We start from the raw sequence: 16,294 nt of genomic DNA, 5'->3' as shown, positions 1-16,294 counted from the left end.
CAACATACTCTACCTACCACCCGAGGAAGATGGGTCCTGAAATTAGTGCAGCCTGGAGTGTTCCTGGCCGTGACCACAGAATGTGAGCTCAGACCTACAGGGATGCAGAGGTCACACAGGCTCCTGTGCTGAATATGGGCCCCAGATCAAATTGAAGGGGTTTACAGTTAACAATACTTATATACTTCCTCCATATTTGGGAGCTACTCTCTTTCCTGATCCAGCTTTCTAGTCTCTTTTCCAACTATGACTCTATCTCTCCAGACAATAACCTGGGTCCACCTGCATATTAGATGTCAGGCTCAGGCAAAAACTAGTAGGGTCATGGGCCCCTTGGAATATATTTAAAATAGACCTACTAGCTTTTTCTAAAATGGAGACCTCAAATCTTCATCTGCAATATTCTTGCTTTTAGGTTCCTGATTAGTCAACAATTTGTTCTGCTTTGTATCTTAACTCTTTTCCAGTCACCAGGCTCCAGATGCTAGCATGATGCCAACCTGACTTCCCTGGGCAGACGATCCCACCAATGTGTCCTGGAGCCCCAGCTCCCCAGACCTTGCCCACTAGAGAAAGAAAGAGACAGGCTGGGAGTATGGATCGATCTGCCAATGCCCATGTTCAGCAGGGAAGTAATTACAGAAGCCAGACCTTCCACTTTCTGCTCCCCATAATGATCCTGGGTCCATACTCCCAGAGGGATAAAGAATAGGCTAGAATAAATAAATAAATAAATATTTCTCATCTTTGAAAAGTGGCTCCTTAAATATATCTCATTGATCAACGTAACTTAACAAAATTGCCAAACGACCTTGCCCTTCCACTTTCTAACAAACTCATGTGAAGAAACTCATGTTTTCAGTGGAGAAGAATAATCACAAAAGAAAATAATGGCAGGAATTTTCCACTCTCATTAATAAATAATTCACAACTGCATTAACAAACAATTTAATAATTTACAAGGTTTCTCTCTTATGAAGCAAGAATTCTACAATGTAAAAACACTTCTGTCATACCCAGAGTTTCTAACCTCTCCCTCCACAGCTATGAGGTGGTGTATTTTAATTAAATACACACTCATTTCTCTTCAACTGTTTTCTGAGCTTAATGAATAATGAAAGAATTCTATAGTGTGTCAGAAATCACTATGGAACTAAGTTAAGAGGCAAGCTACTGCAGTAAGTAATGGTCTGTCAAGCATCTCGTCTGAGTTGAGTAAATGTCATAGCAGGAGTTAAAGTCTTGGGCCTATTTAATAAGGTAGATTAAGAACCCATTAGGGAGAATTGAGAAGATTACTAATAACACAACACATTATGTAGAGGTATTTAACCTGCCAAACATAGATAGACATGAGAAAACATTTCTACCCCCAAAGAACACAATTACCTAAAATACGATCAAAGCTGGAAATCGAAAGGGGAGGAGTGGCATTTGAAAACAAGTTTGTAAAACTATACAGCCCCAAAGGAGAGGCAGACTGTATTTTCCTTAATGTCCAGGGAATTTGGAACTCGGGAAAAGAGGAGGTGCTTTGTCCAAGTGTTTCTGTTTTTAACAAATCCTCATTTTTTCCTGCTAGTTTTATAAGAGTTCTTATAAAAGAGTGGTTAGCCTGGCTGGTGAGAATCATAAAATTAGGAATTCTAAATGGACGAATGACATTCTCCAGAGAAACAATAATACAGTGAAAGCAGGGCCTGCTGGGAGATTTCCATTTAAAGTCAAGTTCTGGCAGACTCATCATGTAAGTTTCAAACGCTGGGTCTACAGTGGGAGGCAGATGCCCTAGCAGACAAGCTACTGGGCTGTCAGAAAGGTCATGATGTATTTTCCTTTTTCTGTTAGTTTGTTTTTTTAAATTTAATTTCTTTATTGGGGAGTTAATGTTTTACATTCAACAGTAAATATAGTAGTTTGTACATGTATAACATTCCCTAGTTTTCCATATAACAATACAACCCCCACTAGGTCCTCTGTCATCCTTCTTGGATCTGTATTCTCACAACCCACCCACCCCAGAGTCTCTTACTTTGGTGCAATACTCCAATTCCAGTTCAGGTTCTACTTGTGTTTTCTTTTCTGTGTTTTTCTATGCAAACATGTGTCATGACTTTTCCAACAACCTAGTATTTCCTAGCCCCAAATTTCAAATATTGTTAATGGAGAAAGAATTGGAGTCATTTTCTTAATTTATGTAGTAGAAAGCATTTATATCATCAAATAAAATTGTTATTTAATGAAGATCTGAAAGAAAAAAGTAATTCCTCGATATAAATTTATTTTCATTATAAATAACAAAATAGCATATTTATTCATAATAATTTATGAAAAAACTTAATATGCTAAATGCATGAGAAGTCTTTCTTTTTAGGGGATATCTATAACTTTAAAGTCCCAATAAGGAAGGCATTCCTCATGTTCCAACCTCCGAAGGGAGGATGGACAACATACTCTATGCTACACCTGAGAAAGATGGGTCAATACTGGGGCAGCATGGAACGTTCCTACTCATGACTACAGAATGTGAGCTCAGATCTAGAGGGATGTAGAGGTCACACAGGCTCTTAAGCTAATTATAGGTCCCAGATCACATCAAACAATATTTATACCCCTTTCCCATATTAGGGAGCTACTCTCTTCCCTGATCCATCTTTCTGGTCCTTTTCCCAGCCATGACATCATCTCCCCAGAGAATAATTAATATTCACCTGCATATCAGATTTCAGGCTCAGGCAAAAAACAAACAAACAAAAAAACACTAGTATAGCTACAGGCCCTTTGAAATATAACTAAAATATGCCTACTATCTATCTACAAAATGGAGGACCCCCCCAACACTTCATCTGCACTATCCCAGCCTTTTGGTCCATGATTGTTCAACAATTTGTTTGGCTCTCTATGTTAACTCTCTTTTCAGCCACCAGGTTCCAGATGCCAGCAGGATGCGACCAGACTTCCCTGAACAGACAACCCACTAATGTGCCTTGGAGCTCCGCTTCCCCAGAGCCCTTCCCCACTAGGGAAAGAGAGAGACATGCTGGGAGTATGGATCTACCTGTCAATACCCATTTTCAGCGGGGAAACAATTATAGAAGCCAGACCTTCAACCTCCTGCATCCCACAAGGATCTTGGGTCCATACTCCCAGAGGGATAAAGAATAGGAAAGCTATCAGGGGAGGGGTTGATATACAGAGGTCTGGTGGTAGGAGTTGTGCGAAGCTGTACCTCTCTTATCCTATGGTCAATGTTTCCTTTTTATAAATAAAAAATTTTAAAAAGATGTCTTTGCTAAGCCCTAAGCATAGGGAGTTCTCCAGAAGACCTCCAGTGCAAACTCTTACCCACATTGCTGGAATTCCTGCTACAGCAATTAGAGCAAGTAGCTTTCCAGAATCTGCTAAAGTTACTTCTGATGACTGGGAAGTGGGGTTTACTACTTGTCCTATTGCAGATAAGCTCTGATTACAGAAGAATGGTAAGCAGAATTCTTATCATTTCAACCCCCTGGGTATAGTTTGAGCATCCAAAGGCACCTAAAAGTCCTCTACTTCTTTCCTTTGTCAGAAGCAGCTGAGCACAACATAGCAAGACCTACACTTGCTGACTTGTAGGAGAAAGGGAAGAGGAAGAGGCATAATAAACATGTAGAAAAGAATAATGGGAGACAACCAGACATCTAATTCACAAGGATAATAAACATAATTCAAGACTGCCAAAGAAAATTTGTGCATACTTGTATATCTGTGTGTGTATGTGAGAATATGTAGGTGCATGTATGTGTGTATGTATGTGTATGTATGCATATATATTGTGTGATATGTGTGTGTCTAAGATCCTAAGTCCATAAAAAGGCCGTCTTTATATTCAATCAGGAAATGCAAACATAAATTTTATACTAGTTTTACCATTGGTAAATATATACAGCTCTAAGCATTGGAGAAGCCATTAACATACTAGAGAAGATAAAGCAAAACCAACAAACATGCTTATATTATGGTAAAAGGTGATCAAAATATGTGAGGGTCAGGGAAATAGTTCAGCCTGTTAGAACACCAATTCACATGCCTGAGGCCGAGAGACTATAGGTTCAGTTCCTGGTACTCTGAGTTGAGCAATGAATAAATAAATAGATAATATCCTATCTAATTCATTAAATGTTAAACTTATCATCTAGACATTTGCTATCAGTGAAGAAGATTCAATTAGTAATCAAAATCAACCATTGCCCATGTCCAGCGGAGAAGCAATTACAGAAACCAGACCTCCCACCTTCTGCACCCCATAATGACCCTGGGTCCATGCTCCCAGAGGGATAAAGAATAGGGAATCTTCCAATGCAGGGAATGAGATACGGAACTCTGGTGATGGAAACTGTGAGGAATTGTTCTCCTCTTATCCTATGGTCCGGTCAATCATTATTAAATTAATTTTAAAAAAGAAAGAAAATAAAAGAAATCAACTAGTAGATCACTTTACCATGTTTTTTCTGGAAAATTGCAGACAGGGCTCTTGGCGTGGGGTGAAGGAGCAGTGCTGCACCTGCAGGTGTGGCTCAGGTCCGCTTCCTTAGCCGCTCACTCCACTCTGCCTACCCTTAGGCTTCAGAGAACAGAGCAGCAGCAATACCTCACAAGAAGTCCAGGCATTTCAAAAACAAAACTCAGTTCCCATGGGCTGGATACTAGTTGTTAAAGACTGTTAAATGTTCATCATATTTAAAGTCAAGAAAGAGAATAAATATACCGGGGGGGAAATCCCACAAATCTATATAATAAGCACACAAAAAGAGTTTGGATAAATTGTCAGGATATACAACCTGCCAATGCCCAAGTCCAATAGAGAAGCAGTTACAGAACTCCTACCTTCTGCTCCCCAAAACCAGTTCTGATCCATATTCAATTGGGGAGAAGTGATCAGAGGAAGAGGACCCTCAGAGAGAGGAGGGAAAAGGGAGGAATATTTGGATGTAATAATAGGATCACGAACAGCTTGGAGTGGAAGAGAGGACTGAACCTGGAAGAAAAGGGGGACAACTATGTACAAGTGTAGACAGCTACTTGCAGAGATGACAGTGAACCCATGTCTGTAGACAGACAGTTGCAGAGATGAGAGTGAACCCATGTCTGTAGACAGATAGTTGCAGAGATGACAGTGAACCCATGTCTGTAGACAGATAGTTGCAGAGATGACAGTGAACCCATGTCTGTAGACAGACAGTTGCAGAGATGATAGTGAACCCATGTCTGAAGACAGACAGTAGCAGAGATGATAGTGAACCCATGTCTGTAGACAGACAGTTGCAGAGATGATAGTGAACCCATGTCTGTAGACAGATAGTTGCAGAGATGATAGTGAACCCATGTCTGTAGACAGACAGTTGCAGAGATGATAGTGAACCCATGTCTGTAGACAGATAGTTGCAGAGATGATAGTGAACCCATGTCTGTAGACAGACAGTTGCAGAGATGATAGTGAACCCATGTCTGTAGACAGATAGTTGCAGAGATGATAGTGAACCCATGTCTGTAGACAGATAGTTGCAGAGATGATAGTGAACCCATGTCTGTAGACAGACAGTTGCAGAGATAACAGTTAACCCATGTCTGTAGACAGATAGTTGCAGAGATAACAGTTAACCCATGTCTGTAGAGGACAGTTGCAGAGATGATAGTGAACCCATGTCTGTAGAGGACAGTTGCAGAGATGATAGTGAACCCATGTCTGTAGACAGACAATTGCAGAGATAACAGTTAACCCATGTCTGTAGACAGACAGTTGCAGAGATGATAGTGAACCCATGTCTGTAGACAGATACTTGCAGAGATGACAGTGAACCCATGTCTGTAGACAGATAGTTGCAGAGATGACAGTGAACCCATGTCTGTAGACAGATAGTTGCAGAGATGACAGTGAACCCATGTCTGTAGACAGACAGTTGCAGAGATGATAGTGAACCCATGTCTGTAGACAGACAGTTGCAGAGATGATAGTGAACCCATGTCCGTAGACAGACAGTTGCAGAGATGATAGTGAACCCATGTCCGTAGACAGACAGTTGCAGAGATGATAGTGAACCCATGTCCGTAGACAGACAGTTGCAGAGATGATAGTGAACCCATGTCTGTAGACAGACAGTTGCAGAGATGATAGTGAACCCATGTCTGTAGACAGACTGTTGCAGAGATGATAGTGAACCCATGTCTGTAGACAGATAGTTGCAGAGATGATAGTGAACCCATGTCTGTAGACAGCTAGTTGCAGAGATGATAGTGAACCCATGTCTGTAGACAGCTAGTTGCAGAGATGACAGTGAACCCATGTCTGTAGACAGCTAGTTGCAGAGATGACAGTGAACCCATGTCTGTAGACAGATAGTTGCAGAGATGATAGTGAAACCATGTCTGTAGACAGACAGTTGCAGAGATAACAGTTAACCCATGTCTGTAGACAGTTGCAGAGATGATAGTGAACCCATGTCTGTAGACAGCTAGTTGCAGAGATGACAGTGAACCCATGTCTGTAGACAGATAGTTGCAGAGATGACAGTGAACCCATGTCTGTAGACAGATAGTTGCAGAGATGATAGTGAACCCATGTCTGTAGACAGACAGTTGCAGAGATGATAGTGAACCCATGTCTGTAGACAGACAGTTTCAGAGATGATAGTGAACCCATGTCTGTAGACAGACAGTTGCAGAGATAACAGTTAACCCATGTCTGTAGACAGACAGTTGCAGAGATTATAGTGAACCCATGTCTGTAGACAGACAGTTGCAGAGATGATAGTGAACCCATGTCTGTAGACAGACAGTTGCAGAGATGATAGTGAACCCATGTCTGTAGACAGACGATAGTTGCAGAGATGATAGTGAACCCATGTCTGTAGACAGACAGTTGCAGAGATAACAGTGAACCCATGTCTGTAGACAGATAGTTGCAGAGATGATAGTGAACCCATGTCTGTAGACAGACAGTTGCAGAGATGATAGTGAACCCATGTCTGTAGACAGACAGTTGCAGAGATGATAGTGAACCCATGTCTGTAGACAGACAGTTGCAGAGATGATAGTGAACCCATGTCTGTAGACAGACAGTTGCAGAGATGACAGTGAACCCATGTCTGTAGACAGATAGTTGCAGAGATGACAGTGAACCCATGTCTGTAGACAGATAGTTGCTGAGATGACAGTGAACCCATGTCTGTAGACAGACAGTTGCAGAGATGACAGTGAACCCATGTCTGTAGACAGACAGTTGCAGAGATGATAGTGAACCCATGTCTGTAGACAGACAGTTGCAGAGATGATAGTGAACCCATGTCTGTAGACAGACAGTTGCAGAGATGATAGTGAACCCATGTCTGTAGACAGACAGTTGCAGAGATGATAGTGAACCCATGTCTGTAGACAGACATTTGCAGAGATGATAGTGAACCCATGTCTGTAGACAGATAGTTGCAGAGATGACAGTGAACCCATGTCTGTAGACAGCTAGTTGCAGAGATGACAGTGAACCCATGTCTGTAGACAGATAGTTGCAGAGATGATAGTGAAACCATGTCTGTAGACAGACAGTTGCAGAGATAACAGTTAACCCATGTCTGTAGACAGACAGTTGCAGAGATGATAGTGAACCCATGTCTGTAGACAGCTAGTTGCAGAGATGACAGTGAACCCATGTCTGTAGACAGATAGTTGCAGAGATGACAGTGAACCCATGTCTGTAGACAGATAGTTGCAGAGATGATAGTGAACCCATGTCTGTAGACAGACAGTTGCAGACATGATAGTGAACCCATGTCTGTAGACAGACAGTTGCAGAGATGATAGTGAACCCATGTCTGTAGACAGACAGTTGCAGAGATAACAGTTAACCCATGTCTGTAGACAGACAGTTGCAGAGATTATAGTGAACCCATGTCTGTAGACAGACAGTTGCAGAGATGATAGTGAACCCATGTCTGTAGACAGATAGTTGCAGAGATGATAGTGAACCCATGTCTGTAGACAGATAGTTGCAGAGATGATAGTGAACCCATGTCTGTAGACAGACAGTTGCAGAGATGATAGTGAACCCATGTCTGTAGACAGACAGTTGCAGAGATGACAGTGAACCCATGTCTGTAGACAGACAGTTGCAGAGATAACAGTTAACCCATGTATGTAGACAGACAGTTGCAGAGATGATAGTGAACCCATGTCTGTAGACAGACAGTTGCAGAGATGATAGTGAACCCATGTCTGTAGACAGATAGTTGCAGAGATGATAGTGAACCCATGTCTGTAGACAGATAGTTGCAGAGATGATAGTGAACCCATGTCTGTAGACAGACATTTGCAGAGATGATAGTGAACCCATGTCTGTAGACAGACAGTTGCAGAGATAAAAGTTAACCCATGTCTGTAGACAGATAGTTGCAGAGATGACAGTGAACCCATGTCTGTAGACGACAGTTGCAGAGATGACAGTGAACCCATGTCTGTAGACAGATAGTTGCAGAGATGACAGTGAACCCATGTCTGTAGACAGATAGTTGCAGAGATAACAGTTAACCCATGTCCGTAGACAGATAGTTGCAGAGATAACAGTTAACCCATGTCTGTAGACAGATAGTTGCAGAGATAACAGTTAACCCATGTCTACAACCTTAGGAGAACTGCTGTGCTTTGCAATGCAGGGATTAGGGATTCAGAACTCTGGTGGTGGGAACAGTGTGAAATTATAATCCTGTTGACATGTAATTTTGTGAATCAATATTAAATCATTAATAAAGATAGGATATATAGTTGATAGAATATAATTTAGAATTAATCAAAATGGCACTAGATTTTATTCACCAAAAGGAACAAAGCTATATTCAAATCTAATAAGGTAAAAGGATAGGCCTTTTATAAAGACTTTGTTATAAGAAAATTGGAAATAAATGGATATAAGATGTTTCATCCTAAATGATTCATAAGTCCATTTTAAATGGATTAGTCTGGTAAAGTACAAATATTATTAGTTTTAACCCATGGACCAAATATAGCACCTCTTTTGTAAATCAAATTTTGTTGGGACATGTACATACTCATTTGTTTATTATCTATGGCTACTTTTACAATATAACATCAGTGTTGAGAAGCTGTGACAGAGACTACGATGGCCCACAAAGTCTAAGGCATCTATGTTCTGCTCCTTTACAGGAAACATCAGCACCCTCCCACACCCTGTAATTATGAATTGTAAAATGAACACACAGGCCACACTGTTAACTCATGAATATCAAGGGAGGGCAGAGCTTTGCTTGCTTCATCATGCATATTCTTTAGCACAAACCAAAAGAAATAAAACAGATTTGGAAAAAGAAATAGTTCAAGTGTTGTGGGTATATTTTCCATTTTGGAGAAACGAAACATGTTCTTCCTCCTCATTTTGGTCCTCCTACCTGCTTTTCCTCCTCCTCATCTGAAGTGCTACTCATGGCATAATGGGCATTTTTGTTGAATTGGTAATCTTCCAGTTTCTTCTGAACAGGCACCACGCTTCGATCCATTGTGCTTTCTTCATCACTCTCTGGGTTGTTTCTCCATTCTTTCATCATTTCTAACACATTGGTTGGTCTTGCTGAAGAAAGTTTATTGCCCTAATAATAACAATGAATTTTTGGATTAAATAACATTTAGAAAAGAATCTTACATATCTTAGTAACATGTTCTAAATTTAGTAAGTCACATGGAAAATGTGCTTAATAACTATCAAAGCTTCTGATGTTGTTTGGAGCATACTCCCAGTGACATGGCTCATACTTCTTTTTGTAAATTTTTCATTGGGGGTTTAGTGGTTTACAGATGACAGTAAGTAGTTGGTACATGTGTGACATTTATCCGTTTTCTGCATAACACTCTAAACCCCCACCACCTAGGTCCTCCTCCTCCGTCATGTTCCAGGATCTGAATTCCCCTTCCCCAGAGTCCTTTACTCTGGTGCAGTACACCAAACCCAGTCCAAGTTCTGCTTTGTGTTTTCCCTTCTCTTCTCATCTCCCAGCTTCTGTCTATGAGTGAGATCATCCTATATTCATCCTTCTCTTTCTGGCTTTTCTCACTTAACATGATTCCATCAAGTCCATCCAAGATGAGGTGAAGAAGATAAATCCATCATTTTTAATAGCTGAGTAGTATTCCATTGTGTATATAGACTACTACTTATTAATGTAATCCACAATATGTCACAGTTAATGGAGAATATATTCAAGTCTGAAAGAAAACGCACTATGCTGGTGAGAAGGTATTATACAGGAAACTCTCCGGAATCCAAAGATTACCTTCATAAGGCTGTTATTAAAAAAAAAAAAAACTCACAGAAAAGCTGAAGAATGAGAAATGTTACTCAGAGGAGTTTAATGGGTCCAAAATGCAGGACAAACCTATACAATATTAAAATGTCCTATTAAAATCTGAATTGTGAGATTGGAGAGAGGGCTCAACTGGTAGACTGTGGGGCTTCATGCCGGGGGTTTCTGGTTAACCTCCCAGCACATGTACCAGAGTGTGCTCTGACTTTCTCTCCTTTCTCTGTCTCATGTGAAACTCCCTCATACATAATAAATAAAAAATAAATCTTAAAAATATAAGTTGCATTATTAGCTGTGTCCAAGAATATGGGTGTTTGATTTAAAAGCCCTTAACTGACTGTAAAATTTAGCTATAATGTGGTCCTTTGACTATAGCAAACTCAATGTGCTGTTTTTATCCCAGATGTAACTATACCATATCAAAACTGACCATTTTACATTAACTTGACTTTTCCCAAAAATAATATTCCATTTAATATGCCAAGGGATACATGAATGCAGTCTCAAATGACTCTGGTAGACTGAGTATATGTTTAATATTTTCTCCTGCTTCACAGTAGATGAGAGCATTTAACCAAAAAGAGCATCATATTTAGATTAGAATGGGAAGCTGAGGTCACCAAACAGCTGACCTGGAGAGTGAGCTTGCTCTGCTGTTGGTATGCATGAGACCCCTTCTGTTTCATTTGGTTTAAATCCCCCCTGCTTAACACTATTCTATTTACATAACCACTTCATTCTATTTACATAACCACTGTTAACAAGTTCCACCCTCCCTCCAGGGCATTTGTGGTTCAGTGATAGGATTCTCGCCTAATCTGCCCTCTCTTTGTCACATTCTGATTTTCACCAGTCACTTTTCTCTCTACCCTCTCTATGTCACATCCTGTTTCCACCTTACTTGGCAAGTATATATAAATACAGCATTGTGAGTTTTACAGTACTGTACCTTGAGTTTAGCTTAGCTCGTCTTAGATTGTGCTGCGTCCTGCATGAATAAAGACACTGCCTACAGCTCAACCATGAGTCCCTGGTCGTCTGTTACCCGCCCGTGAAGCCAGCCCAGTGAAAACAACATAACCTGTCGAAAACAACACTCTGCCATTCAAAACCTACCGCTAAGCTCAACCCCACCGAACTGGAGGAAGCTCTGGAGCTGTGCTGTCTTACTCCCACCCACCCCACCCTGGTCTCTGTCTCTTCCTATCTGAAAAAGTTATCAGAGAGCAATAAAGCCCTGTCAAAAATAAAATAAAATAAACAAAACAAAACAAAACAGGACAGGAAGCTGGGTGTGAAACCTTTCCTTTCATAGTATTCTCTAACTCTATTCGAGGCAGTACACTTCCTAACAAAGTCCTAAAACCTAGATATAGACCAGGTCCCGTGAGATAGAGCATATGTTCACATGTATCCATAAACTAGGGCAAAATATATACCTAAAAGCAAAATTACACAATAGTCTGCAGTGAGTCAGTATAAAGTTCCTAATGAAATAGTGTCTAATTAGACTTAGATACCCTCCTCACTATTTCCTATTACAGTTCTCTCACTCACTCCCAAAGCTAACCTTAGCAAAGCAAGGACTGCAAAAGCTGAATAAGGGCAAGAGACTGGCATACTTTAATGATGACTCTTTAGTCACTATCAAGCCAACCCATCAGCTGGAGCCCTATGTGGGGAGTCCTGAGATTCCCAAACAGACATGATGGGCCTAGTCCTCAAATAAATCCCTCTCTCCAGTGTTACCGGTTATCTCTATCAGGAACAACAAAATAGACCCCTTTGTGGGCCCCCCATAGGACATTGCCCTTAACTTGGATCAACAACGGTAGAAAATGTTCCATCCTCTGAAGGAAGGATGGACAACATGCTCTATGCTACACCTGAGGAAGAGGGATTGATATTGGGACAGCTTGGAATGTTCCTACTGATGACCACAGAATGTGAACTCACATCTACAGGGATGCAGAGGTCACATAGGCTCCTAAGCTGAATATGGGCCGCAGACCAAATCAAATCAATGGGGTTTACAGTCAACAAAATTTATATCCCTCTCCCATATTAGGGAGCTACTCTCTTCCCTGATCCAGCTTCCTCGTCTTTTTTCCAGCCATGACATCATCTCCCCAGACAGTAACTTGAATCCACCTGCATATCATATTTCAGGCTCGGGAAAAAAAAGTAGTATAGCCACAGGTCCTTTGGAATATAACTAAAATATGCCTACTATCTATCTACAAAATGGAGGACCCCCCCCCCAATACTTCATCTGCACTATTCCAGGCTTTAGGTTCATGATTAGTCAACAATTTGTTTGGCTTTGTATGTTAACTCTCTTTTCAGTCACCAGGTTCCAGATGCCAGCATGATGCCGACCAGACTTCCCTGGACAGACGACCCCACCCATGTGTCCTGGAGCTCCGCTTCCCCAGAGCCCTGCCCCACTAGGGAAAGAGAGAGACAGGGTGGGAGTATGGATCCACCTGTCAACGCCCATGTTCAGCAGGGAAGCAATTATAGAAGCCAGACCTTCCACCTTCTGCATCCCACAATGACCCTGGGTCCATACTCCCAGAGGGATAAAGAATAGGAAAGCTATCAGGGGAGGGGATGGGATACGGAGTTCTGGTGGTGAGAACTGTGTGGAGTTTTATCCCTCTTATCCTATGGTTTTGTTAGTGCCTCCTTTTTTAAATAAAAAAAACTGTATATATTAATATCATTCCTACTGCTACCCTATACATGTACTTGTTTTCTGCCTGTGTTTTCACTTTAAATTCTTTATTAAGGGCTAGGAGACAGTATAATGGTTAAGCAAAAGACCTTTATGCCTGAGGCTCTGCGGCAACAGGTTCAATCCCCAGCACCACCAAAAGCCAGAGCTGAGCAGTGCTTTGGCCTCTCTCTCTCTGCTGCTCTTTTTATTTATTTAAGATAAATAAATAAAATATTTTTAAAGTCTTCATTAAATGTGGGAAACATGTGGGCAAGGGCTATGCCAAATTTATCTCTGCATCCCTCATAAGAATTATTCAAGGGGGTCAGGTGGTGGTGCACCAGGTTAAGCACACATAGTACTAAGAGCAAGAACCAGTTTAAGCACCAGGTTAAGCACACATAGTACTAAGGGCAAGATCCTGGTTTAAGCCCCCCACCCCATGGCTCCCCACCTACGGGGGTGGGGTGCTTCATAAGCGGCGAAGCAGGTCTGCAGGTGTCTTTCTCGCTTCCTTTCTTTTTTAAAAAAATATTTATTTATCTCCTTTTTGTTGTCCTTGTTTTTATTGTTGTTGTAGTTATTATTGTTGTTGATGTCGTCGTTGTTGGATAGGACAGAGAGAAATGGAGAGAGGAGGGGAAGACAGAGAGGGGGAGAGAAAGACAGACACCTGCAGACCTGCTTCACCACCTGTGAAGCGACTCCCCTGCAGGTGGGGAGCTGGGGGCTCGAACTGGGATCCTTCAGCCGGTCCGTGTGCTTTGCACCACATGTGCTTAACCCGCTGGCTACCACCTGACTCCCTCTCGCTTTCTGTCTCCCTGTCTGCTCTCAGTTTCTCTGTTCTATCCATTAAAATGAAAAAAAAAAAAAAAAGGCCTCCAGGAACAGTGGATTTGTAGTGCCAGCACAGAGCACCAGGAATAATCCTGGAAGCGAACAGGAAGAAAGAAAGAAAGAAAGAAAGAAAGAAAGAAAGAAAGAAAGAAAGAAAGAAAGAGAGAAAGAAAGAAAGAAAGAAAGAAAGAAAGAAAGAGAAAGAGAAAGAGAAAGGAAGGAAGGAAGGAAGGAAGGAAGGAAGGAAGGAAGGAAGGAAGGAAGGAGAAAGAGAGAAAAGAACTATTTAGTAAATATTTGTGGAACTGTTAAGAATAAATAGCTGTCAGTAAATTAATATCAACTGTCCTGATGAATGAGCTTGTTCCTAACATAATTTTTATAAAAACTTTCATTAAGTGGGGACTCAATACCTTACTTAAATACATAATATTATAGAATTTTTTAAATAAATGTTATAAAACAAAAGAGTCTTAACATGTTTAGGATGAAAATATTCAGGAAGAAAAATCGTCAACAATGATGCACAGTAAATACGTTATGGCTGAAAGTCAAAGCCAGGGTGGTGACAGGTGACTTGCCCAGTAGAGTAATATCACCATGTTCTCTTGAAGGCTCACCTTCACTTCTTCTTTCAGTCACATTATCTGCTAGTGAATTTAGACTTTAGATTTCACACTTACTAGTCTTTGTGCCTTTGATCATTTGGCTATGTCTTAAGCTACTAATTATCCCCCCCTTGCATCATGTCTTACTAGAGTCTAGCTTAATTATGTCAGAGACCATGTCCTATGTCTTTAACTATATTTTACTATCTGGCATAGGGTGTGGTGTATGGTTACCATCAAAATAGCAATCCCAAAAATAATGGTGACAATAATGAATTACTGCCTGTATTAAGTAATGCAAATAGAGTCCAAACCTAAACACAAATTTTTGACAGGCCTTAACTATTTCTTAAATTTATAGCAAAGGAATAAAAACAAGAAAATATAACAAGAACTAAAAATAAGAAAATTGTGTTTAAAAATACAAACTCATGGTGTTAGTTGTAACCAGTTGACTGGAAGAAATACCAGGCAGTAACTGCAAGTATCTGCTAAGGAAGAATAAACTTCTGTACCATTCCTAAGAGAAAAAAAAAAAATAAAAAGGAAGCAGATACAAGAAAATATCAGACACACCATGCAGTGGGAGCCATCATCAAACTCTTTCTAGGAAATCATTTACTGGATATTTCTCCTTATATATAACCTTGTAAAATCAGGATAAAATAATGTGTTTAAATTCTACTCACTTAAATGTACACAGAGAAACAATTATTACCTTTTCTCAGATCTGTACTGTGTTTCAAATGCACAATACATATAGATTTTCTTTTATCCAATAGAACTCTTTAAAAAGAAATGTTACTGGGTTCAGGCATTGCAAGAGATAAGCTCTGGTAGCAAGCAGCAAGGCACTGAGAAAACTAACATATTCTCTTTAGATTATTTCAAAAAGAGGATATGAATTATATAAAGCAAGACTTCAAGCAGTTAAGAAGAGTTTTGCCTTTCAAAAGTTTACAAAATGTCAGTATTCTAAACTTTGTACACTCAGCTCCTTAGGATAGTCCGAAATAGTACACACTATCTTTCGCTTCTCTATCCATTTGGCAAAGACCACACAGAAACAAATGTTACAGAGGCTCTAAAATGGAGGCTTCTGGAAAAGTGACCAAAGCCAGGAATAAAGCTGTACTAATTAGTAAACAAATAATTAAACGGCCAAACCCGAATGTTATGTGATGCTGAAAAGAGAGATTTCTAAGACACACCATCTGTTTTACAGATTTTGATCTTCCTATATTACAAATCTACTCAGTAAAGTTTTCCAATGATCTAGCTGCAAGTTCGTTTGCACAATTACTTTAGGCTAGAAATACTTAATGTATGTGAGAAATTAACACATTCATAGAAAAGGGCAACTATAACCCATTTTTGAGTGAAGTGGTTTTGTGTGTGTGTGTGTGTGTGTGTGTGTGTGTGTGTGTGTGCATGAAGAAAACCATTAACCAAAGAAATGAGTAGCATTTGTCAAAGGGAAATTAAATAATTTAAACAAACAGTGATATCACTTTAACTTTATGATGTGTGCGCATGTGGCCCCTCCAGGGTCACCTCCAGCCTCTGCTGGCTAGCCTGGGGAAGCTTCTTATCCTGGTTTTGACCTCTTATCAGCATTGACCGGGCAGCTGGCGGCTCTGGTTTTCACACACATTTTTTCATTTAACTTTCTGGCATTACTCTCGATACTTTCCTTTCTCGTTATGTATTCCTTTCTAGACTCCATTAGGAGCTTCTCCTCTTCTAAATGTGAGTGTCTCAAGGCCAGGTGCTGTGGCTTCTTCTCC

The 16,294-nt window shown here is 40.4% G+C and overlaps 1 protein-coding gene across 3 annotated transcripts in view; it reads right to left on the bottom strand.

Annotated features, from left to right (window-relative positions):
• The window catches only part of STK33 (serine/threonine kinase 33), a 110,221-nt gene that overhangs the window by 18,096 nt on the left and 75,831 nt on the right, over positions 1–16,294 (bottom strand). For all 3 annotated transcript variants that reach the window (XM_060177221.1, XM_060177220.1, XM_060177223.1), the window contains one exon: positions 9,432–9,629. In XM_060177221.1, coding sequence (XP_060033204.1) covers positions 9,432–9,629 — 198 coding nt within the window. The remainder of the gene's footprint in view (positions 1–9,431; positions 9,630–16,294) is intronic.

The sequence above is a fragment of the Erinaceus europaeus genome, chromosome 17 (genome assembly GCF_950295315.1).
Source record: "Erinaceus europaeus chromosome 17, mEriEur2.1, whole genome shotgun sequence".
Taxonomy (NCBI): domain Eukaryota; kingdom Metazoa; phylum Chordata; class Mammalia; order Eulipotyphla; family Erinaceidae; genus Erinaceus; species Erinaceus europaeus.
The sequence above is the reverse complement of the archived record's forward strand: the minus strand, read 5'-3'. Positions and strand labels throughout refer to the sequence as shown.